This window comes from Eumetopias jubatus, unplaced genomic scaffold, assembly GCF_037043125.1.
Source record: "Eumetopias jubatus isolate StellerSeaLion01/CBP00866 unplaced genomic scaffold, mEumJub1_p1.0 scaffold_2, whole genome shotgun sequence".
Classification (NCBI taxonomy): domain Eukaryota; kingdom Metazoa; phylum Chordata; class Mammalia; order Carnivora; family Otariidae; genus Eumetopias; species Eumetopias jubatus.
Window position 1 is genome coordinate 69,759,107 of NW_028274808.1, and position 24,197 is coordinate 69,783,303.

Genomic DNA, 24,197 nt, shown 5'->3' on the forward strand with positions numbered 1-24,197 from the left:
CACTAATTTAAACTGAATATTGAATCTCTACGTCTGTCCTGTTACTCTTTTTTAAACTTTATTTAAAAGAAATTTCATGGTGGTGATATTTGTGAAAGGAAAGGGTTACTTTTTTCCTTTACTCTTGAAGAGGAACTGAACTCGTTTGAGATTGTGACTCAGTTAACTCTGTTTCCATTCATTCCCAGAAACAAGCCACACTTCTCCTTGGGGAGGCCGATAGGAGTTTAAAAGATTTGTTGTGGCGAGTGTCAGAAACATTCCCAACTTCATCACCATCCCTTTACTTCCACCTCTACTCTACCCACGGGAGACCACTTATATACCTAAACGGAGGCAACAGCTGAATTCAGGAAACCATGCATCATGTCAGCAGGAACCAACTGCAGACTTTAAACTCTGTTCAACATGTGGATGCAGCAGAGAAATGACCTGTCCAGACAAGCCAGGGCAGCTCATAAACTGGTTCATCTGCTCCCTGTGCGTCCCGCGGGTGCGTAAACTCTGGAGCAGCCGGCGCCCAAGGACCCGGAGGAACCTCCTGCTGGGCACTGCCTGCGCCATCTACCTGGGCTTTCTGGTGAGCCAGGTGGGACGTGCCTCTCTCCAGCAAGGAAGGGCAGCAGAAAAGGGACCACACCAGAGCCACGACACCGCTGAGGCACCCTTCCCTGAGATACCCTTGGATGGTACCCTGGCCCCTCCAGAGTCTCAGGGCAATGGGACCACGCTGCAGCTCAATGTGGTGTATATTACCCTACGCTCCAAGCGCAGCAAGCCTGCCAATATCCGTGGCACCGTGAAACCCAAGCGCAGGAAGAAGTATGCAGTGGCATCACCAGCCCTGGGACAGGAGGCTTTGGTCGGACCATCCCTTCAGCCACAGGATGGTGCAAGGGCAGCTGATGCTGAAGTGCCTGGGTACGTCCAGGGAGGAAATCCGGCCAAGGCTGAGGAACGGCCCTGGAGGCTGATACGGGGCTCAGGAGTGCACGTTGCGGGCTCAGATTTTCAGCGGCGCAAGACCCAGGAGAGCAACATCAGGATCTACAGTGAGAGCGCCCCCTCGTGGCTGAGCAAAGAAGACATCCTCCGAATGCGCCTGTTGGCGGACGGTGCGGTGGCAGGTCTTCAGCTCATGTCCTCTAAAAGCGGAGCGCGCTTGCTGGTGCTAGAGGGGAGTGCCGCTGGCTCTGTGCCCGCCTGTGGCCCCAGCCCCTGTGGACTACTCAAGCAGCCTTTGGACATGAGCGAGGTGTTTGCCTTCCACCTGGACAGGATCCTTGGGCTCAACAGGACCCTGCCGTCTGTGAGCAGGAAATCAGAGTTCATCCAAGGTAACGGCTTCACGTGCTTCCTGATTTGCAGCTGTTGGGGATTCGGGTTGATTTTTCTCTTTTCCCTCACTCTCTTTTTCGAAATGATTTTCTCCACCCACGTCTCAATTTGGACAGCAGCAGCATGTCTTTCCATACGTTTGGCATTTTTTATTTCCCAACTTTGGGAGGATATGAACGTTCCAGGGAAATGCTGTACTCAAAATGCAAGGGTAAGCCCACACTGTGTAATCTTTGCTCTCCTTTTCCCTCACTGCACTTCCCAGTGGCTTATTAAATCTAATTAAAGCCAGTGGCAATTTGCATGATGAGAAGAGGAAGCGGGTGGAGGCAAAGAACTTGCTGACAGTCAGGCATATTATTAGAGAGGTTACTGTGGAAGTAAGTAGAATTTCATTCCTTAGGAGTTTTTAAAAAGTGAAGGGGATCTCCCATCCAAAAAGTGAAGGGGAGAGGGGGTTATCTTTCTTCAGCAGATGGAATCTTTTTAAAAGGCCCAGAGCCAGACCATGTTAGATTTGACCCTTTGGTTCTTTTACAATGGATTTAACCCCCCTATTTTACAAAGAAAATGAAGTGAAAATAGGTAATTTGTTCAGTATATACTAACTAGCTATATGGTTTCTTCAAGCCCATGACCATAATTTATTGAGCCTGATTTCTAAGACTCTGTCAGGTGACAAACATTTTGGCAGGCTCTGGGGTATGTAGCCAGTCACTTTAGTGGCAAGCAAAGGGGCTGGTCTGTGGCCATGCTCATGCCATATGAAGGATATTCTCTGAGTCTTGAGGCTGTTCCAGGCTTTGAATACAAAGTAGGGTGGGTCAGTGGCTCATGTTTGAAAGCAGAATAATCCCAGAATTTGCCGGTATGAATCGAGGCTGGCCCAACAGGCTAGAAAGGACCACAAGGGGATTATAAGCTCAAAGAATATTTCTTACTTTTTGTCATCATGAAATTTAGCATTTTATGGAGTCCAGACTGGAAAGGATTAAAATTCTTGGGAGTGGCCAAGAACTAAACTCTATTTCCAATGGCTTTAGGATTATAATTTAGTCTTAAAATGGGTACTTCTAGAAGTACCAGTGATTTACTTAGAAAGACTTGGCATTCCTTACTTTATCCTGGTCCATGTCTAAATGCTTCAGATTCACAGGTATGTTTTGATGTCTCAAGTTCACAAAATAGTCCACCACAATTATGCAGATGTGAGATAACCTCTCAAACATTTGATAAAAGGTTGGTAAAAAGTCACTTTTCTTGGGTGCTCACTATTTGATAGGCATTATACTAATTGATTCATATAGTTGATACATGCTTTGACCCTATGTTTCTCACAACTGAGCTATAAGGTAGGTACCATTATTATTTCCATTCAGTAGATGTGAAAATTGAGACTTATTTAGCTAAAATAATGGGCCTCAATTTCCACAGCTAGTAAATGGCTAAGTTGAGTTTCAAACATACACCCAGCAAACTGCAGAACTTAAGCTGTTAACCACTGGGCTTAAGTGACTGTATAACTTATCATCCAAAGTGGAAAAACACCCTGGAGTAAAAGAAGATATTGGTGAGCTTTGAGATAATAGGCATCCACCAAGCCTGTCCTGGGCAAAGCAGGGTGTAGCATAGAGTCACTCTTATTACCCTATACTGCCATTCTCTATCATGTCATAAAGGCCCCTGGGTAGAGAAGGTGAATTCTTGAATAGATCCTGAGGCATGGTACCCCAATACGGTACTTCTCTGGGTTGCTCTTGGATGGATGTTGGGAGAATAAAGTAGTGGGTAGGAACTTACCAACCACGTGATCCAGAAATGTTACAGTATCTGTGAATGCCTCAGTTTCTTCAGCTGTAAAAGGACAATAATACCTACCTCATGAGGTTGTTGTTAGTTAGTACATGAAAAACCCATGGAATGAGTGATTGTCACAGAGTAGATCTTCAATAAATATTGTCTATTTTTGTTACTACACTACACATGTGAGGTACCAAGTTTACTGAGTTACTCACATAGCCTCCAAGCCTCACATATCATGTCTTTACATGACACAACCAGATCTAAAGCCCTGGTCTCTCGATTGCTCAGTTAAACTTTTCAATATTGGGATTCCTTGTATATATTTATTCTGTGCTCTGAATATCCAGCATTTAAAAAAAAAAGATTTATTTATTTATTTTAGAGAGAATGAGATAGAGAGGTGAGGTGAGGGGCAGAGGGGGAGGGAGAGAGAGAATCTCAAGCAAACTCCCCACTGAGCGTGGAGCCTGACACGAGACTCGATCCCATGACCCTGAGATCATGACCTGAGTCAAAAATCGAGTCAGACGCTTAGCCGACTGAGCCACCCAGGCACCCCTGAATATCCAGCATTTGTGGGGATGAAAAGGGCGGTTGCACTCAATTTGAAGGAGGGGTTTATAATCCCCATATATCTTGGTGTTCTTCTCTCATTTCAGATGTAAGTGGTGATGGAAAGAAACCAACAAGGTTGTATCAATATGACTCTTAGTGTCATGAGTTACCTAAGATTATATGTCAAACAATACTAAATCTTTCTTTGTGTTTTCTTTGACACCTTCTCCTGTGTAGTTATTTAGAGACATAAAATCAAGCCAATTTCCTCAGGAGTCTATGACATGATTTAAATATAGTTATGAACACTCTACACAATATAATTCTACTCATGTAGGCTATTATATTGATGTAAAGTACATAAATAGATCAATTCTGGTCAGGGCAGGAGATACATAGACAGTCTTAGGTTCTTGGTATCTCTCTCTATCCACCTATTTCTAGGCTTTTCCTGACATGTCTTTCCTTTCCCAATTTCCACAGAAGTGTGTATTTTCCTCTAGGGTCCTCTTATTCTTCTTTTGGTCCAAGCTTAGATTTATTTCAGGCTCCCTGTCTACCTAAGGATGTGATAGATCTTACCTAGTTGCCCAGGACCTATTTCTGGCTCATTTTATATCATCTCTTTGTATTATAGTTGCTCATTTAATCATCATTTCATTCCCACTAGTCTCTAGGTCTGTGAAGACAGAGACATTTCCTGTCTTATTTAGCATTTCTAGATCCTAGTGGGGAGTCTGGCACATAGTAGGTGTTCAATAAATATTTTTGAATTAATGCAGAAATACATTCTCGACTTGTTCCACTGACTCTTAACAGTGAATCTGTATTTGCTTCCGCTTCCAATACTCAGGAGATGAGTACTACCATTTTTAGTCCTAAAGTCAGGCTGAGATTTCTCCTGGAGGATCTTATAAAGAACTCACTGTAGAGGTAATGAAAAATGTCTTTGGCAACCTCTGTGTTATGCAAATAATGAGGTTTATAGAGCTTATTCTTGTGAGGACCATCAATATGGTCTGCTGGCCTCACACGGTAATGTAATTTGATAATGAGTTCTCTGTAGGAGGAACTGTTGGATTGTTTTAGGTATATATTTCTCTGATGATCTGGCTTGGTCTAAGAATAGGTATTTTAATATCTGGGAGAGTGAGTAGCCAGAAAATCCTGTAAGTAATCCTGCCCTAAGTGTTGTTTCTGTTCTCTGTTGATTAATGTTTGTGACAATAAATTCATGCCCAGTACCAAGAACATAGTTCGTCTGTACTGTGAATCAAATATAGATATTTGGCTTATCTCAGTAAATCTTTCCAAGAAACCTTTGCGGTAGAAAAATTTTTTTAACCTTAATTTTAAAATGGAAAAAAGGTGGTAAGAAGATTCCTCTAGGTCATACAATGCATTAGTTATCCAGAAAGAGTTCCTTGTCTTTCCTATTTTCATCAATTGGCTTCCTTCAACAAATCCTTTAAGGGGCCCTAAGGTAGGACTTTTTTTTTCTCTATCACCGCAATTTATTAGTATATCTGGTTACTTAATATTGTGAACTGGTACAGGCTACGAGAGCCTCTTTTTTCTCAAGGAGGCAACAACCTTTAGAGCAAAAGTAATGTTGAGGTTATGATATACTTGGCACTGTTTTAAGTACCGTGCATGAATTACCTCATTAAATCCTCATAAACATTTTATAAGGTGGATCCTCAATGAGAGACGTTTTCTGAGGTAGATGTGGAGGCCCGGAGCAATTATGTACTTTGCTCAAAGTCATATAATTGCCTGTATGTGAAAAGGACACATGAGATGCAGAGGGAGATGTGAGAGAGTCCAATGCTATGATTAAATGATCTATCTGCCCCCAGCCTCTCAGATCAGTCTTTCTGTTGACTCAGTTGGAAGACAAAAGGTCTCAATTGTAAAGCTCATCTTCAGGTTTTGTTTGTTTTTTTAATTAGTAAAACTGTTATGGGTGATCCTATCAGTAAAGACCCACTAGCTCAGGTTAGCTTGGGGCAGGTTTTTGGTTGTATAACTTGAAGAATTCTATCTGATTCTCCTTGAATACAAAAAAGTATGTATGTGAAATTCGTGGACTCACTGACCCGGTACTGTATACCAGGCCATTTTCTGACAGTGCGACTCCAAAGAGAACCCCCGAAAATGAGAAAGGGTGTCCTTGGGGAAAGGCAAGGTTGTAATTAGGTAGGGGGTGCCGGTGGTGTGCCATGCAACAAAATCTAGCAATTATCACTGGAACAGAGTCTCATCCTGTGCATATCTATGTGGGAAATGCAAAATTGACTGGAAATATAGAATCAAAGGGCTTTTAAAAAAATCAGTTTCTGCAACAATGACGTCTTCTTCAACTGTGAATTTGTAATGAATCTAGTGTCATACATCACCCAGTTCCTGTACTGCACTTGGCATTATATGTCTATGCATCACTTCATTCTGTAAAGAAGATACTGTCGACACTTTGATATAGAGTGTGCTGAGATTCAGCAAGATTATGAAATTTGCCCAAGGACGCATAGCCAGTAAACAATGGAACTGAAATTTGTAACCATTCTGTCTGATACATAAAGCTCCCTCAAGTTGATTCTCTTAACCCACATCACCTCTTAGATATAACTCGGTAGAGATAGTGGCAAAAACGGGCAAATTTTAGTATGGTGATATCGGATTTGCCACTACTGTTCCTACTTAATTTCTGTTTTCATTTAACAATTTAACATGGGTGATATTTTTGTACAAAGGAAGTATGACATACCACTCTGAACACTGTTGCAAGGTTTTTGTTTTTGTTTTTAAATGCAAGCTGATGTTTACCACATTTTCTTGTTTTACCATAACCGATCATAGATACGCAAACATGACTGAACATATTGGTATGTTTTCTGCCAAACTATCCTTGCAAAAGTCATAAATCATTTCAAGGGTCACCAGATACTGTATGGTGCTGATATATTTAATTTTTTTAACAAAATATTTTAAAATGTTTATATAAGATTAGAAAAGCAGACTATATCCATATAAAAGTCAAGAGCATAAGAAAACCCAGCACCCCTCTGTGATCTTCGATTTAGCGGCTTTGCCAAAACTTCCCTAGCAGTCTGCACAGTAATGTGAATGAATCCCAAGGGACACCATTTTGGTAGCATTTAAGCATTGTACTATTTTTCATGCCCAGCATGGAAGATGCATTTTGTATGCTTTATTTTTAGGATGCTGCTTTATTGCCGCAGAGCTGTCATACCGAATTAAGGTAGCCTAGTTCCAGGAATTTTGTATGTCAAGGCTGCTTAAATGACAAACTGCAGGCACCCCACCAACTTCCATTTAAATTCATTGTAGATCCCAAGTTGCCCTCTGTCTTCCAACTTGCATTGCCTCATCTTATTATAAAGTAGGAGAAAAACAGTGTGTATTTTCCACTCTCTTTTCGAGTCCATGTGGGTACCACCATATTTGCTGGGTGATGGGGTAGTTGCCAGAGCAGGGGGATGGCACCTGCCCATTTCATGTTGTCTCAGGCTCTCAGGACAGAAACATTTTGCAGGGAATAATGAGAATAATCTAGATGCCCCTAGAATCTGAAAACACATTGACTCAAAATCCTAAAAGTCTTGGACATTTGTGCAAACTTTCTTAAAAGCTTTCTTTGGGAGTGTAGGAATCACATTTTATTGTTAAAAATCTGGACTGAAAGCACATTGTGTTATCAGAAAAGCCCTAAGGGTATTTCTTTAGCAATCAAATTGAGCTGGTCAGCTTAATACTTTTCATTCATTGGTGAACAAAAGTTTGCTGAGCATCCGCTCCAGGGTCCCCTTGTTTGCTCACTACATACCTTCGTAGACAAGTGAGGGGACCTGGGGACCTTCTCTGCCATGCCTCTGCAGCTTGTCCCTTGATCCCACACGTGGCCAGGGTGGAAAGGACGATGAATGGTTACCACGCTGTGAAGGATGCATGTGCCTCTCAGTTCCAAGCAGTCTGCTCCCTGCTCCGGTATCACAGTCATCTTTTCTTCTTTTAAGAAATATGTTATTGAGCACCTACTCTGTGCCAGTGGCTCTTCTAGTCATTGGGGGCTACATCGGTGAACAAAACAGTCAAGAATCTCTGCCTTTTTAGAGCTGACACCAGTGGGCAGTGTGAGAGTTTGGTGGCCCGAAGGGCATCTCCGTCTGCCACTGGTGTCAGAATCTACTCAGAACCCTCCTGAGCTCAAGGTTATGGTCTTTCCATTAGGACTGAATCTGTTATCGTCTCTGGGTTGGTCTAAGGGCCACACAGGTACAGAAGGACAAGACAGCCTTGCTCCAGTTTCAGTTAATGGGCAAATATTGCAGTCATATTCTGTTGTAATTGCTAACATTTACTTTCTGTGTGTGAGGCACTGTTTTAAACATGGGGAAAAAGCCATACACTGGTTCAAATAGCTTTGTAGTTAAGGGCGTGGATTGTCATATTAGTTTTCTAGGGCTGCCATCACAAAATACCATAGGTGGAGCGGCTTAAACAACATATGTTTATTTTCTCACAGTTCTGGAGGCTGGAAATCTAAGATCAAGGGGTCCACAGGTTTGCTTTCTTCTGAGACCTCTCTCCTTGGCTGGCAGATGGCCACCTTCTCTTTGTCCTCACATGGCCTTTCCTCTGTACGTGCCCTCCCTCATATCTCTCTGTGTTCAAATCTCTTATAGCAACACCAGTCATTTGGGATTAGGGTCCACCATAACGGTCTCATTTTCACTCTTTAACAGGGCCTCTTTAAAGGCCCTGTCTCCAAATACAATCACATTGCGAGGTACTGAGGGCTTCCACATATAAACTTGGGGGGAACACAATTCAGTTCATGGCAATTGACAATCTAGACTTCCTGAGTTTGAATCCTGATTCTACCACTTGTGAATCAAGTGGCTGTGTGACCTGGGATAAATTAACTTACTCGCTGTGTACCTTTTTTCTTCATTAGCATACTAGGGATGATGACAATAAAAATCATGATGATAACAGTACTTACCTCATGAAGTTGTGAAAATTAAGTGAGTTGATATGAAAAAAATATTCATAAAAGTGCCTAACACTTTGTAACACTCAGTAAATGTTACCTTTTATTTTCATCCAGTTTTAATGCTGATTTAGCTCTTGGTGATGTGTTTGCTTAGATTTTCTTTATTTGTTTATCTAGGTTAACATTTACTTGAACTAAGTAAACAGGCACCTAAAGTGGTCACTGAAAGAAAGTGCTTGGAGTTGAGAGTGGATTATACCAATATCTCCCATCTGTGGGACACTGAGCACTCTACATTTATTATCTCACGAAATTTCGTGATGGCCCCATATGTTAGGTATTGTTAGACAGATTTTCTGTGGGAAAAAATGAGGCTCAGAAGATAACGCATGTCCTCCAAAGGCCCACAGGTCATGTGTTGCATGGTTGGAAGAACCCCATAGCCTTGTTCTTCATCACTGTGCTATCCTGTGCCCCATGGGCCCTCACCTCATGTGTTAGCCTCCAGTAGTTGTGGCCTGGGGCTTTTCCAGTTAATCATACATCCGGGTTGTAACCTGCTTTCCCCACTGCCTTGCAGTCTGATACCTGAGTAGCCATGACGCCTTAACTACTCCCCTTCTCATGGTAGTGATCTGGGGTCAGGAAGAGAGAGGCAGATGGGAATTCCCACCACCCTAATTTTCATTATTCCAGTGACTCACAGGATTATGGAGACCTGGGAGTGGACTGTTGAGCACAAGCTAGATGGAACCAAGTCATGGAAACCTCTGCATATCCTCACCTTTTTTTTCTCAAGTTTCTCTCTGATCTTTCTTAACTCAATTGAGAGTGAGGACAATTCAATCACAGCTTACTGTAAGGATGTCCCATTAACCAGACTTCGATTCGAGCCCGTTGACTATTCCTTGGAACTTCAGGGCTATAGATGAAAATTGAGGGATTCTGAAAAATCTGTTCATTCATTCTCCAACCTTTTTTTTTTTTTGGATTTATTTATTTATTTGACACAGAGCACAAGAGAGAGCATAAGCAGAGGGAGGTGGCAGAGGGAGAGGGAGAAGCAGCCTCCCCGCTGAGCAGAGAGCCCAACATGGGGCTTGATCCCAGGCCCCTGGGATCATGACCTGAGTCAAAGGCAGACGCTTAACTGACTGGGTCACCCGGGCACCCCCATTCTCCAACATTTTTGAGTGCTTGCTTTGGTGCAGATATCATGTCAGGCATTGGAGGTCCAAAGGTGATTAAGAAATAGTCCCTGTTCTTACAGAACACTGAGTTTGGAGGGTAGGAGACAGCTAAGCAACTGCACCATATAAAAAGGGTATGATATAAAAAAGGTATCCCAATGGAGATATTTTGAGGAGGACTTGCAGGCATAGAGGGGGAATATTTAGCTCATAATGTGTGTGTAGGGCGGTGGGTGGGGCATTGTAAAAACTTCTTGAAGAGCTAATATCAGAACTGGATATGAAGTCACTGTGGGTGGAGTGAGAGATAGGGTGGGTGTTGGAAGGGTAGAGAAAATAGATGTGTGAAAAACTTGTGAAGGCAGAGGTGCTTAGGAAACCTCAGAGCTCTGAAGGAGATGAGGGTTTGGGAGGGTTGTGGGCGGGGATGAAGTGAGATAAAGCTGTGGTCTCCAAAGTGGCTGGGTTTGATGTCATGTAAGGACATGGACTTTATCTTGCAGATAATGGGGAATCATTGAAGGGTTTGAAGAAGGGGAGTGATATAATGAGTTTCGCATTGTAGGAAGGTCACCCTGGGCAGGAATTCATGGCTCCTTTATCTACATTAATAAACACGAAATTGCCCAGGACTGGGTCACCCCAACGTGACCAGGACCTTGTTCACAAAATATGATTGTTTGCAGAGGCTGGCACAGTGACCACATCATCACCACCCTCAGAAGTCACATTTGATTTCTGTTTTTCTAAATGGAATACCAAGACAGGAATTTTCTGGGAATTTTCATTTATATATATAGCAGAAGTCCAGGGCAGACCTAGAAAGCAGAAGTTCCTGTCCATTAGTCAAAGGTTCAGAAAAGAGAAGGACACTTTGTTTTTAAAGTAGAACTGATGATTTAGATTGTTTAAGTAGTTTGTGACGGCAGAAGTCATAAGACATTCTCCTTTCCTGCTTCCTCAGCTTTCACACTTAGCTAACTCTTAAGGAAATATGGAGATTATTTTAACTCAGTCCAACCTAGAGAAAGCAAGTCATAAAGTGAAAAACAGTTATATAAGTAAATAAATACTTTCTTTGTTGTTTGAAGAAATGTCTAAATCATCCAGAAATCTATTTCTGAGACAGGTCTCTGTATACAGGACTTGGTTGGCTATAGAGAAACTATACATATGAAATCTATAGAATTCTGTCTCTCCTTTTTTTAAATCATAAAAACCTCACATAGGTTTGGTTCTTTTAAATATTTGACAGTGCTATATTTTCAGTATTTCACTGGATTCTCACACAATCCTGAGGTAGATTTGGAAGGTACTCTTCTCATACCTTGGGGAACTCAGTGCCTGAGTCAAGGTGGCTGAGGAACTCGGCTCACGTTCTGTGGAGACCAGTGATCAGTCAGGAATGGAATCAACATTTGTGATTTCTTTTTCTACCACACTCGTACTCTTAGCTCCTTTTTAGTGAAGTTTCTTCCCCTTATTAACTGCGACATTTCAGCACAGAGCTATTCTAGTAGGGCACAGTAATTCTTCATTTCTTAACTGTGCACTGAAAGCTCCATCTTTATGTTAGTCCTTCACTTGTTCCCTTCAAACACTTGTTCAGCTGGCAAATATTTTTGTCTGATTGTCATTCTGTGTGCAACTTGTCTGTTTCTGAGGCCTTAGCTGGGATGGGGATCTTGTAAGGCCTCTGTGTTTGCTGTGCCTCACTGAATTCTTTCTGTCTGAAACCCGGGAACTCAAAGGTCCACTTGAGGATGATTGTAAAAACTTGTGTTTTGAATAAGTAAATTAACAACATTTAAAACCCTGAGCAGAATTAAAATGTCATCAAATCCTTCCAATTTTCTCCTCCCTCAAGGCTGTCCTGGAATCTTGCATTTCTGTTTTCCCTTCCCTCACGTTCACTGACTTGTTCACATTTACCAACTCTAAGCCAAGAGATCTTACTTGCTTCTTCACTTCAGTCTAATACTTTTAATTGCCAAAACCCTACTGGGAGAGACACTCCTTTTTTTTTTTTTTAAGATTTTATTTATTTATCTGACAGAGAGAGACATAGTGAGAGCAGGAACACAAGCAGGGGGAGTGGGAAAGGGAGAAGCAGGCTTCCCGTGGAGCAGGGAGCCTGATGTGGGACTCGATCCCAGGACCCTGGAATCATGACCTGAGCCGAAGGCAAACGCTTAACGACTGAGCCAGCCTGGCGCCCTGGGAGAGACACTCCTGAAAAATAGAGCAGACAGTACTTAAGGGATCATTAACAACTAGACACCTGCTACACTATCATTGGAGTTACATCAACACCAATAATTGCCTTTAACAATTAGAGATCTAAGGCATTAAGGTTCTCCTCCAGTGTGCTGTTGATAGTTGTGGTAGAAGCTGACAGAATTCATTTCCTATACAAAGATAAGTTTCAAATTTTGATTGGCTTTTGTTTTCTTGAATAGGTTTTAGAGAGTCATTTTTGATGAAGGGCTCTGAGCTGAACTGCCACTTTCCTTTTTGTCTTGTTCACAAGGAGTCTTGGAACAGTCTTAGAACCTGGCCCATATGATAGAAAGGACTTTTGATTTCAGAACTCAGAATGTTTTTACTTATTTTTGTTCAGTGACAAATGCAGACAGACCCTCACAACTCCACCCAGCATGCTTAGCATTCACCTGTAGGTCAACAAAACCAGGCAGCCAGTGTTCAAAGTGAAGGGCATTTAATAAATCCAGGCAAAGGCGATTGTGTATAGGACTCATTCTTGGTGAACATTCACGTTCATCTTCTCAAAAGAATGTCTTCTTTGTGCTTTTGAATAGAGAATGACTTGGGGGAACATCAAAATTCAGGGGAAATATTCAGATTTTGGAAAAAAATAAGTTTTACTGGCAAGTCTCATTTTTTTAAGGCAGCTGTATAACCTTTAATTCACATGAACACCCACATATCTTTTGAAACCTGCTTTCTCACCACTCTGACAGAATTTTATCTCTTCACTGTTAAGATTTCTCTAGAGAGTGCAGTACTGCATCATTTTGACAAACCTGAATGTGAAGAGATGAATGCTCTTCATCTCTGAAACACTTCAGGGTAAGTTGCTTTAACCAGTTTCCTGTTTTCAGAGGCTATTTTTCTGTCATCCCTTCAGATCTATCAAAGTTCACTTAATTCTTTTAACAGCCATATTTTATAAAAAGTGGAATTCTTTTCACACTAGTACTGATGGCTCTGAGATCTGGAGCCATTCTCACTACCACTATTATCTCGAGGGCCATACGCTCTGAGACATAGGAAGGAGACCAGTGTGTGCAAAGGAACCACCCCACCCACGCTCAGCCTGAGAACTGCTACTCACCCTGCTTTCTTCTTGCTTTCTGGAAATCCCCCTTGCCTGAGGTACACGGATTTCCAGTAGGGCAGGATGGAACATTTCTATGTTACAGTCAGCATTCAAAATATTTTGCTGAGGGGACATGGGTGGATGTGCAGAAAACCCAAAATATTAATTGAAAACCAATTACTCCTAGCAGCTGAAAGCTCCCTTTGGCAGTTTGAGAACAGCTTTTTAAATAATAGTATAGAAAATGTATCATTCAGGAAATTTGATGTGCTAAAGTAGAGAAATGGCAAATGAAATACAGTATTCTCAAAGACTAGATCAGGGGTTGATACACTACAGTCTGTGTACCAAAGACGGCCCCTTGCCTGTTTTTGAGTGGCTTGTGAGCTCAAATGCTTTCTCCAAATTTTAAATAGTTGACAAAAATCAAAAGAACAATAACATTTCTATGACACTTGAAAGTGATATGAAATGCAAATTTCAATGTTTATAATAAAGTTTTATTGGAACACAGTCACATCCATCTGTTGATACATTGTTTTTGACTTCTTTTGTGCTGTAGGAGAGTTGAACACTTGCTGGGTCAATACTTGTGATGGAGACTGGACGGCCTTCAAAGCCTAGAATATTTACTACCTACCTTTGACAGAATGTGCTGACCACTAGGCTAGGTTATTGTATGACAGTTAAACTGACGCCATTTAAAAATATTTAATTATAAGAGAAATGTTTGTGGTAAAATATTTAGTAAAACAATCATGACAAACTGTATATATGAGACAGTCCCAAATAGTTTATTTTCCTTGCATAATTTTTGCCTCTTTCCCCCGGTGGAAATGTCAATGCCAAGAAGATAAATAGAAATTGGCATTTATTAATTAATTTATTTAGGTTCAGTTTCTAGAATAATGCTTGATGCATAGTAGATGCTCCATAAACAAATGAAGGCAGTCAAAGACTGACAGATTGTGTCATTGCATCATGTCTCTATGTAATAATAGTTATAGCAGAAGCTTTCTGGGATGTGCATATATGTTAGGCATCAGGTTGAGGACTGCAAATTCAACAGCCCATTTAATCCTAAAAGCCTAAAAGGAAGGTACATTCTCACCCCCATTTTACAGAGGATGAAAGCAAGGCTTAGAGAGGTTGCTTAACTTGTCTAACGTTACAAAGCTAAGAGGTAATGTGACCAGAATTCAAAAGATCTGTTGGATTCCAGAGCCTAAGCTCTCACCAGAAGCTCTACTTCTTAAATTTCTAAAAACAATGTACATTTTGAGGTGAGAAAGAAAGGGATGGGAAAATACCAGAAGTCAGTATATAAATCACAGAACCAATTACTAAGCTCCTATCCTGAGCTTATAGATGATTTTTGTTTTCTTAGCTTTACATGTTAATGTTTTTCCACATTTCCCAAAATGAGTAGATTTGCTTTTAATTGCTTTAAAATAAGAAACAAATGTTTTAAAGGAAACGAAAAACAGCCCAGAAGGTTAACTGTTTCAATTGTTTATGTAGATCATTTCCCTGTTTCTCTGCGGGCCTCATGTGAATTGCTGAGGAAACGGCCCGCCTGTCTGTCTCCTGTATTGATTTGTGTTGTTGAGGTTCAGGATTAGGTTTCAACTCCGTTTGAATACTTCCTAGCCCTGAGAATCTCAAGTGCTGTCTGTGTATAACTTTAGTCCAGAGACACCGATGGGTAGAACTCCTTGGTGTTTATCTTTCGAAGTCTGAAGTACACATGTCTTTGAAAGCGATGCTGTGTCTTCCGCTCATATTTGGTTACATTGGTCTCTACACGTGTCCCGCTCATGATGGACTGCTTTTACCTGGACTTTACTATTATTATTTGTTAAATTGGCGTCGTATTTGGAGTCCACTCATTTAAAATTATATTTATGCAATAAATATAATTTATATTTATCTTATACCTAAGGAGACAATTAGGTCTGAGCAGCCCCCAAACCATTTAGGAAAGTCAAAGGAAAGAAAAAGGGAAAATGTCTTTTGGATCTATGTTCTTTCTCTATTTTTTTTCTTGATTGAGTGTTGGTGACTGTGGCATACTTCCCCAAATCCAAAGGACTTCTTGCAAACCCAGGCTGAAATTGCAAGGCAAAAAGGAGGAAGATTTTTCTTTTGAATAAAACTGGAATGTAGGTGATCTGAATGACCAAGAGAGCACTACTAAAATTATTGAGGTCACAGTAACAGCAAATTGAGGAGAGGTTAGAGTAGACGACTGTTTCCTGTAGTAAAGACTAGGCAGAGATAAGAGCTCTACAAAAGGCAAACAAGCAAGATGGTAAAAATAAATGTCTTTATCCAAAAGGAATACAGTCATAGATCGAGAGCCCCTCAGGTTATTTTAAAGGGTTTTTAAAAATTCCTCTGATGTGTCTTAGACATTCCAGTCATAATTTCAGAGGCTTCCATTGTCCAGGCCTGTTAAGAATGAGTCTAGTGGGCTTTTCCAGATCTTTGTGACTCCCCCCCCCCCAAGAGCATCATTCTGATTTTTAACCATAAGCAAAGCCACTTAACATCATCTCTCAGTGACTTTATTTGTCAGAAATGGGGGCTGGAAAGTGAGGTCATTGGTTTTAAGCTTGAAGTGTCATATAATGGACCTTCGTGGTCTTCCCTGTTTATAACTTCACTTGGGCTCATCATTCTTTATACAGTCTAGCAGTGGCATTTCTAAACTATTAAGAGTGAGACAAAGGGTGCCTGGGTGGCTCAGTTGGTTAAGTGACTGCCTTCGGCTCAGGTCATGATCCTGGAGTCCCGGGATCGAGTCCTGCATCAGGCTCCCTGCTCAGCAGGGAGTCTGCTTCTCCCTCTGACCCTCCCCCCTCTCATGCTTTCTCTATCTCTCATTCTCTCTCTCAAATAAATAAATAAAATCTTTAAAAAAAAAGAGTGAGACAAAAACAATTAGAATGACAGATTTTTTTTTTTTTTTTTTTTTTTACATATCATCTATGGGCTTGCAGTTGAAGAAATGCATTTGCTTAAATGCACTTTGTGAGGTTATGTGTGAAAAAATGATCCGTTACTGAGAGCGTTACTGTTTCCTTCAGAGAAGGAAAAAAGTTTCCATCTTGCTTCTTTTTTCTTTCTTTGGAGATTATAGTAGCTGGTGTGAGCCATACAATTTCACTTTTAAATTTGCGACTTCCAAAAAATTCTTTTTCCATGGCCTCAGAAAATCAGACAGTTGTTATTACAAAGAGAGAGCAGCCCCTCTCAGACATTGAATAGACAATTATAAATGACTGGATTCTTTCCCTTTTTGTGGTGGCTGCTTTTAGATGTGGAATAAAACCACATTGACCAGAACACTGTTATTGGTGATTAGTGGCTTATTCCTGCGCCACATCAATAAAACGTCTTGTCTCAAAAATCTTTCCTTTCATTGTCTAACAGGGACATTGGAATATCATCTAATCAAACTTTTTTGGTAGGTGAGGGGGTCAAGCTGTGAGGGACTGCCTAAAGGCTCATACTGAGTCATGCTAAACATGCTAAAGCGAGTTTGGTTTTGTTTTTTTTTTTGGATTCTGTAGATGGCCGCCCATGTCCTCTCATTCTCTGGGACTCATCTTTATCTCCAACAAGTAATGAGACCCACTCTTCTGTTAAGCTCACCTGGGGAACTTACCAACAGTCGTTGAAACAGAAGTGCTGGCAGAATGGTCGAGTACCCAAGCCTGAATGGGGTTGTACTGAAATACATCACCACGAGTGGTCCAAGGTAGCACTCTTTGATTTTTTGTTACAGGTAAGTTTATCAAGTCAAGTAAGGGGTTATCTAAGGCTGACACTGAGTTACGTAAGTCTAACACTAAGGGATTTTCTACAGCTTGAATTTTCACGAAGCCAGAGTTTAAGTTCTATAATGCTATATTTGGCAAGTATAATACTACACTGCAAAATTGTATATTCTTTTGGGAAATATTCAGAAATGTCCCTCAGCTCTTATATGAGTTTCTGAAGGAGTAATTCTTCAGTATTTCGGCCCTGCCATAGTCATACTCATCGTACATCCAACTTACTGAGGAAACCCATCAACAACTCTTCAAGGTGCATGGTCTTCCCTCATTTGTGAGGTGAGTAAACTGATGTTTCATGAGGTGAAGGAACTCACCCACATTCTGACAACTACTAAAAGCTGGAGTTGGGGTTTCCTGGGACCTGTTGATGGTAAAAATTTGTCTTCTTTTCACACTGTATTTCCATCATTCCATATTATGTTTCGATGGTCACTCGGTTATATAGTTTACAGCCAACATTTCTCTTGTTTTCTTTCTAGTAATTTTTTGTAAATATTTCATTAAGATCAGGCATTGGAGAATAATAGAATAATAAATATTGACCATCTACATAAGTGAGTGACACAGAATGTCACAGGTGTCTTATAACTCTTATCTCCTTTTGATAAAGATCTTATGACTCTCTTCATCCCCTCATTCTGATTACTGCTTTTCCTTTCCTCCATTTTAGAAAAACCTGTAGGCTGCTATTGTTGCATTGCTAATTAATATTTTGTGGAAATTTAGGACTGTCTTAGGACATTTGTAAAACATTCTCCTTTTGTTAATTCCTGTGTGTGTGTGTGTGTGTGTGTGTGTGTGTGTGTGTGTGTGTGACATTTTGGGAAGGCACTAGAGAGGGATAAAAATGTAAGAAGGAAACCAGAGTCACAGAATTTCAAGGGATTAGGAACTTTCAAGAAGAGGATGATTTATGGTGTCAGTGTTGCAAAACCACCAGTGAGAACTGAGCCGGAGAGCAGGCCAGCAGAACTGGCAAGGAGGCAGTCAGAAGTCACCAAAAACTGTTGTAGAGTTCAGCTATGAGGCTCAGACTGGTCTTAAGCATTGTATATATATTATCTCATTTTTCCATTTAATTAACATACTAACTCTGTGAGATAGGCATCTTCTCTCCATTTTATGGGTTGGCAAAAGGGATACTGAAGCATAAAGAGGTTATTATAAAGAACTGTGGAAAATCTGAGATCTTACCTTTCTCACAAGCTAACAAATTAGCCAGCCACATGTTCATAGATGCTAGCAGAGGACAAAACATTCCTGGGTCAGAGGCAGCAGATTACTTCATTACTCGTGGTATAGCAAGTGGCATGAGCTTCATGTTCCTTTGCCCCTCATGTCCCATTGGGATGAAAGAGAGTAGCCCTGGTGAATGCTGCATGTAGGGTTTTGTGTCACTACAGAGGAACTCTAAGCTTAGGAAACCCCCAATCTTATAAGAGGTTGCTAGCAAACCTGTCCAACATTGCCCCAGAAGGAGAAATTATCTTTATTATCTTGGTGAAGAGATAAATCAAATCTGCCTTTCACATCAGTGGGAAACACTCTTTGTATTTCCCAAGGTTGTTTGCTATACTAACATCCTTGAAGAGACAGTACAGAGCAAAACCTCATCTAAGATGTGCAGAAATGCCATGGAGAATTGTTTCTCACAGTTACCTAACTTGTTTGGTATTACAGAGCTAGGAAGCTCCCAAATAGAGAATTTGGCAGGTTTGGCTGACACTAGATTCTATATTTTTAACCATTATTGTATGGCAACTACCAGGGTATCCTTAGGTTAATGAAGGGAGTTGGTGTGATAAAATGTATTAGCAATAAAGTGAAGAATGAGTGAAGATCTCTAGGGCTAAGTCGGTAAAGGTACTTACTATGAGGCCAGGTGTTTGGGGAGTAGTCAGTATAGAGGTTGAAGTTCCTGAGGGTGATGACTAGAGGCAGGAGGGAGAGGAGATCCATGAATGTGTCAGTGAAGTCTATGAGAAAGGGAATGACCTTGAGGTTTGTAGCTGAAGAACATAAGAACTAACCTACACTGAAGAGGGCAAACCCTTTTAGAAGTTGTCTCTAATGACATTTGTTTTAATTCTGGAAACTTCGACTAAATCTCCACCTACCTTCTGTCTTTGTCATTCTCCTTTCTGTTGAGAAAAACTACAACTATCATTCAATCAATGATGATGTGTTTATGCAACATCTATTGTGCATGATACTGAAGAAAACTGAAACAGAGGTAGCAAAGTAGAAAAGGCGATTATCCCCCCCTGCCCTACCCCAAGTTTGGTTTTTTAAAAAATCACTAAGGAAAGTATAGTATGAAACAAAAATAGATACATGTAAGTAGGGCTGGATGAGACAATAAAAAAGTTCTTACCAGTATGAGGTTAAAAAAGGGAGAGGACTTTGCCATAAAATAGTAAAGGAGGAAGAGTTTGAGTAAGATTGCAGGCTATAAATGATAAAGAGGGTAGGCACAGATGTGAGGAAGGACATGGGGTTGGCAAGGTTCATATGATATTTAAGGCATCCCAAATATACCATTTGTCTGAAACAGAGTCACTTAGGGGAGTAGTGATGCTCCCTGCCTATAAGAGATATGACAGATCATAGAGGAAGAGAGCTTTTTTTCACAAGAGGTGTGTTCACATTGTAACTCTTTCTGTTCATTACCTTGACTAAAGAGGAATGAATTCCAACTGAGCCACAGTCTCCAGAGTGCATCAGCAGCTTTTATCATTGTGTCCATTGTCTGTGGTCTCAAGGATGAATGTAGACACATCACTATTATAAGTTTTCAAAGAAGACAAATATTTTAAGTCCTTAAACTAATACTATTAGTAATCTAACAATTATATAACACTTGCTATGTGCTTGGCACTGTTCTAAGCACTCTGTACTGAGCACTAATATATTAACTTATTTAATCCTCGTAACAGTCCTATGAAGTAGATCTTATCATTATTCATATTTTAGAAATGAGGAAATCAAGGCAAAGAGAAATTAATTAAGTTGGCTAGAGTCACATAGCTGGTATCCAATAGAATCTGGAGCCCAACTGAGGAGTTCTGGCTTAAGAGACAAACTTCTAAGCAATGCTTCCTCCTATTCATTGTGTAGGGCAATGGCACCATCATCTTCCAATTTCCCAAGTCAAAAACTTGGGAGTCATTTATATGCCTTGTGATACTTACCCTCACATCCATACAGTGACCAAATCCTTGATACCTCCCCAAGCCATCTTCTTTTACGTATGGCTTGTGCTCCTAGCTTAGTTCAGGCTTTGTCATTTATTACCTGGATGACCTCCTCCAGTCCACTCAAACTGTGTAGGCCAAGATCACCTTTGGCTTGAGATATTGGGCATCAGGCTGCTGCTAACTCTGAGGGAACTTCTTCTATTGTAGGTCAGTTCTAATTGTAATCTACCTTCTTATTCCTTCTGCCTTTGGGAGATTGTGGGGGTGTCTTTCACATTCTTGATAATCCACGAAGATGTGATCTCTGCAGGACTTTACTAGAACCTGTCCAAGTTATGACACCAATATTGGAGTTCCCAATTTTGGCTCTGGCTAAAGCACTGAATCTAAGTCAGAAAATTCGATTGTTAAGAGTTACTTTGGTTGGTATCTATATATCAAATTATATATGTGAGGATGGCATCTGTGAGAATAGACTTACAGTTTTTCATTAATCCAACATTTACTTGCTTCCCATAGTGCAACAGACAAAAAGCTAATTTCCAGTAGACGCTGCAGCGTTTTACAATTTTACCAGTAAGGTAGGAGAATGAGCGTTTTCCTCTTTCTTGCCCACCTTGAGAGGTGGAAAACTGATTAATATTTTTACTAATTTTATGGAGGGTAGCAGGGTGTTGTTTATACTTCTGGTTTTATCATTATGAGTGATATTGAGGATATCATATTTTCAAATACTCATTTATAGTTCATTTTTTGTGAGTTGCCTATTCATATCATTCCTCTTTTTATTGCATTCCATAGCTTTTCCTTATTGATTTATAAAAACATTTTGTATATCTTGAAAATTAGCCATTATCAATCCTATATATCTCAAATAATTTTTTCACTTTGTTGTTTTTCATTTGACTTCGCTCACAGTAGATATTACTCCAGAGAAATTTTACATTTTTTATAAGATTGTATCTTAGTTGGCCTTTTTACTTCCTGTATTTAGCATCATACAATGTTTATAGAGAGATGTTTATTAAAAATATTTGCTGAACAAATGAATGAATAAATGAACATATGTAGGCCATTTTTCATGAGTACCGTAATGTTATCTTTTATACAATAATCCTTCTCATCAATTACACTGAGATGTTTACTTTAAAGTCAAATATATGCCTTATTTAAATGGTGATTGGGAATGTGTTGGGAGTGTTTTGGGTGGAGTTTGTTAACAATCTTAGAAAAGTTCTGCCTGAAGTAAACTAAAATCACTTGTTCTATGATGCTACAACAAGGCAAGAGAATACAGAACTCAGTTGTTAATTTTCTGTACACAACATTCTTTTTGTTTTACCCAATTAACAAATCTACATTCATAAAGGCTATGCCATTTTACTGGGTCTGTAAAATGTGATAGAGGCACAAATAACCTTTTATTCTTGAAGCGTGGGGGTATGAACTGCAGAGACAAAAAGTCACCTCCGTTAGGATGCCAAAGAATAGTATTCTAGAGAGAATTTGAGTTTTTAAGACTTGGAAAATTTCTATCAAAATGTCATATAAAATAACCAGAAAAGATTTAGGATGTATAAAACTTGCTTTTTGAGCTCATAGTCTGTATAATGGTTAGGAACCGGGCTTCTGGAACCAGTCTGCTAAATTTCAATCCAAATTACCAATACTAATTTTTTAACATTGAGAAGTTACTTAACCTCTCTCTACGTTGGTTCCCTCAGGAGTAATAATATTGTTTATTGAGAGGGCTATTGAGAGAATTCAATATATTTACACACATGAAGGATTTAGAATAATGCCTGGTACGTAATAGGTTCAGTGGGTGTTACATGTTAAGAAATTGATCATCCAGAAATAATAGTAGAGGTTAATATCAATATAAGAATTAAAGTATTTTATCATTATTTTTATTCATTAAATTGTAAGTCATTCCCAAATCATTATATTTTTCTACTCTTATGTACTTATATTAGAGATCTTAGCCTATTAAGTTTTAATTATTTTTGACTAGTGTGTCTTTTTTAATAAGCTGTGAATTTCTCAAGGGCAAGTCCCTGTCTTATCCAACTCTGTAACCTTTCAATTAGTAGCAGAGTATGTGAGAATGTCACACTCAGGGCGTTATTTATTTATTTTTTGATCAAAGAAAACTACCTCATTATATTAAAATATTAAATCAAAAGTATCAAATTAAAAATGTTAAAGGTGAAAAAAACAAAGTGTAATTTCAATAAAGAAATAAAGTTTTGTTAAAATAAGATAATTAGAAGTTTAGAAAATGAAAAATCAAATGAGTAGAAAATATTTAATATTTTTAACTATTTAATGGAGTTCTTCCTGTACTTATATTTTCTAAGAATAACTGTTTATTTGATGAGCAATTAAGGAGTGTTTAGTACAGGAGGACTAACAGAGAGATGTGTTTTGGGAGATATTTGCTTCCACCTTCAACAAAATAAGTTACATATATTTCTTTCCACTTGGACTTGACAGACTTTTTTGGGCCCTTTTCTGTCCCAGACACTTGGCAGGTTTAGTGCTGGTGATTAGATGGATGAGATGCTTCCCTGACCTCCAGAGTTATGCAGTCTAATAGCAGGGATAGATAATCATAACAGAATGTATCAGGTGGCATAATTGAGTTAAGTTTAACATCCTTTAGAAACAAATAAGATGCTACTAATTCTTCAAGATGTGTAGACAGTGTGGACAGAGAATGTGACATTTAATCTAGAAACTGAAGACCTTGCAGAAATCAGGTGAGTACAGGAGACAGGAAGAGAGTTTCAGAGAGAGGGATTCTAACAAAGGGCTAAAGATGTGAAAAAGTTCAGAGTGGGAAAAATTATGCTTATGGAAATTTATTGTTCCATTAGGTAGTTTTCCCCCAGGTGGCTGTGAGTAATAAACTTATGTTCATAAATTCAACGAACAATAGTATGAATCGGTATGTGTTATCCCCCTAGAGTTATCTTTTATCAGGCAACTCTCCTAGCTCTTACCTGGCTTCTAATGATTTAGTTCCTGAATATAATGCATTAGATTAATGGGTGTTAATCTTTGACCTATTCTCTTCCACTCTTTTTTCTATGAATCATTTTTTTTTTACTTAATGATATGATAATAGTAAAAGTAAAAATTCCAATCAGCTATCATCTAAACAAGAGAAAATATAACTTTTCACTAAAAGAATATTTGTTTCTGTGGGAATATCCAAATGCTAGGCAAAGAAGGATTCCAGTTGTGGCCTCCATGATAGATTATGAAGGTCTTCCAAGCATCCCTTCCTTTTATCCCTACCACTCAGTGCTCAAGGATTTTGCCTCCAACTTTCAGAGATCACTCACAGACAGGTGCTCTGACAGCAAGAGGCATACTGATTCAGGGTCTTGAACACTGGGATTTCTAATAGTTTGGGTCAGTTTCATTGTTTTGCAGAAATAGCACATTGCCAATCCAAGTAGCCTGTAGCATTGTATTTATTGTTAAGTCTGAGCAAGCAAATAACATAATTTTTTGTTCATTTGCTAGCAAACAGTGAGACATGATATGAGTCAGATACTGTCTTGTCTTCAAGTAGCAAAGAAAGTGATTAGCTTTGGCAATATTGGTTAATATTGGTTGCTGAGTTGACAGGGATTGAGGGAGCAAAGATGGCCAAGGATCAGAGGGTTTCGAGAAGATGTATTACTGCTTCTAATTGTTGAAAAATCTTCCTAATTTCTTTTTTTTTTTAAGATTTTATTTATTTGAGAGAGAGAATGAGAAGGAGAGAGCACATGAGAGGGGGGAGGGTCAGAGGGAGAAGCAGACTCTCTGCTGAGCAGGGAGCCCGATGCAGGACTCGATCCTGGCACTCCAGGATCATGACCTGAGCTGAAGGCAGTCGCTTAACCAACTGAGCCACCCAGG

General features: G+C 39.7%; 1 protein-coding gene across 2 annotated transcripts in view; it reads left to right on the top strand.

The window, feature by feature from the left end:
- Positions 1 to 272: 272 nt before the first annotated feature.
- Positions 273 to 24,197, top strand: part of GASK1B (golgi associated kinase 1B) — a 45,299-nt gene continuing 21,374 nt past the window's right edge. Inside the window, exons 1-3 of one of the 2 annotated variants that reach the window (XM_028104385.1) lie at positions 273 to 1,343; positions 1,455 to 1,549; positions 16,896 to 17,033. In XM_028104385.1, coding sequence (XP_027960186.1) covers positions 428 to 1,343; positions 1,455 to 1,549; positions 16,896 to 17,033 — 1,149 coding nt within the window. In that variant the 5' untranslated portion in view covers positions 273 to 427. Of the gene's footprint in view, positions 1,344 to 1,454; positions 1,550 to 16,818; positions 17,034 to 24,197 lie in introns of both variants that reach the window. The other variant, XM_028104383.2, reaches the window with a different exon arrangement.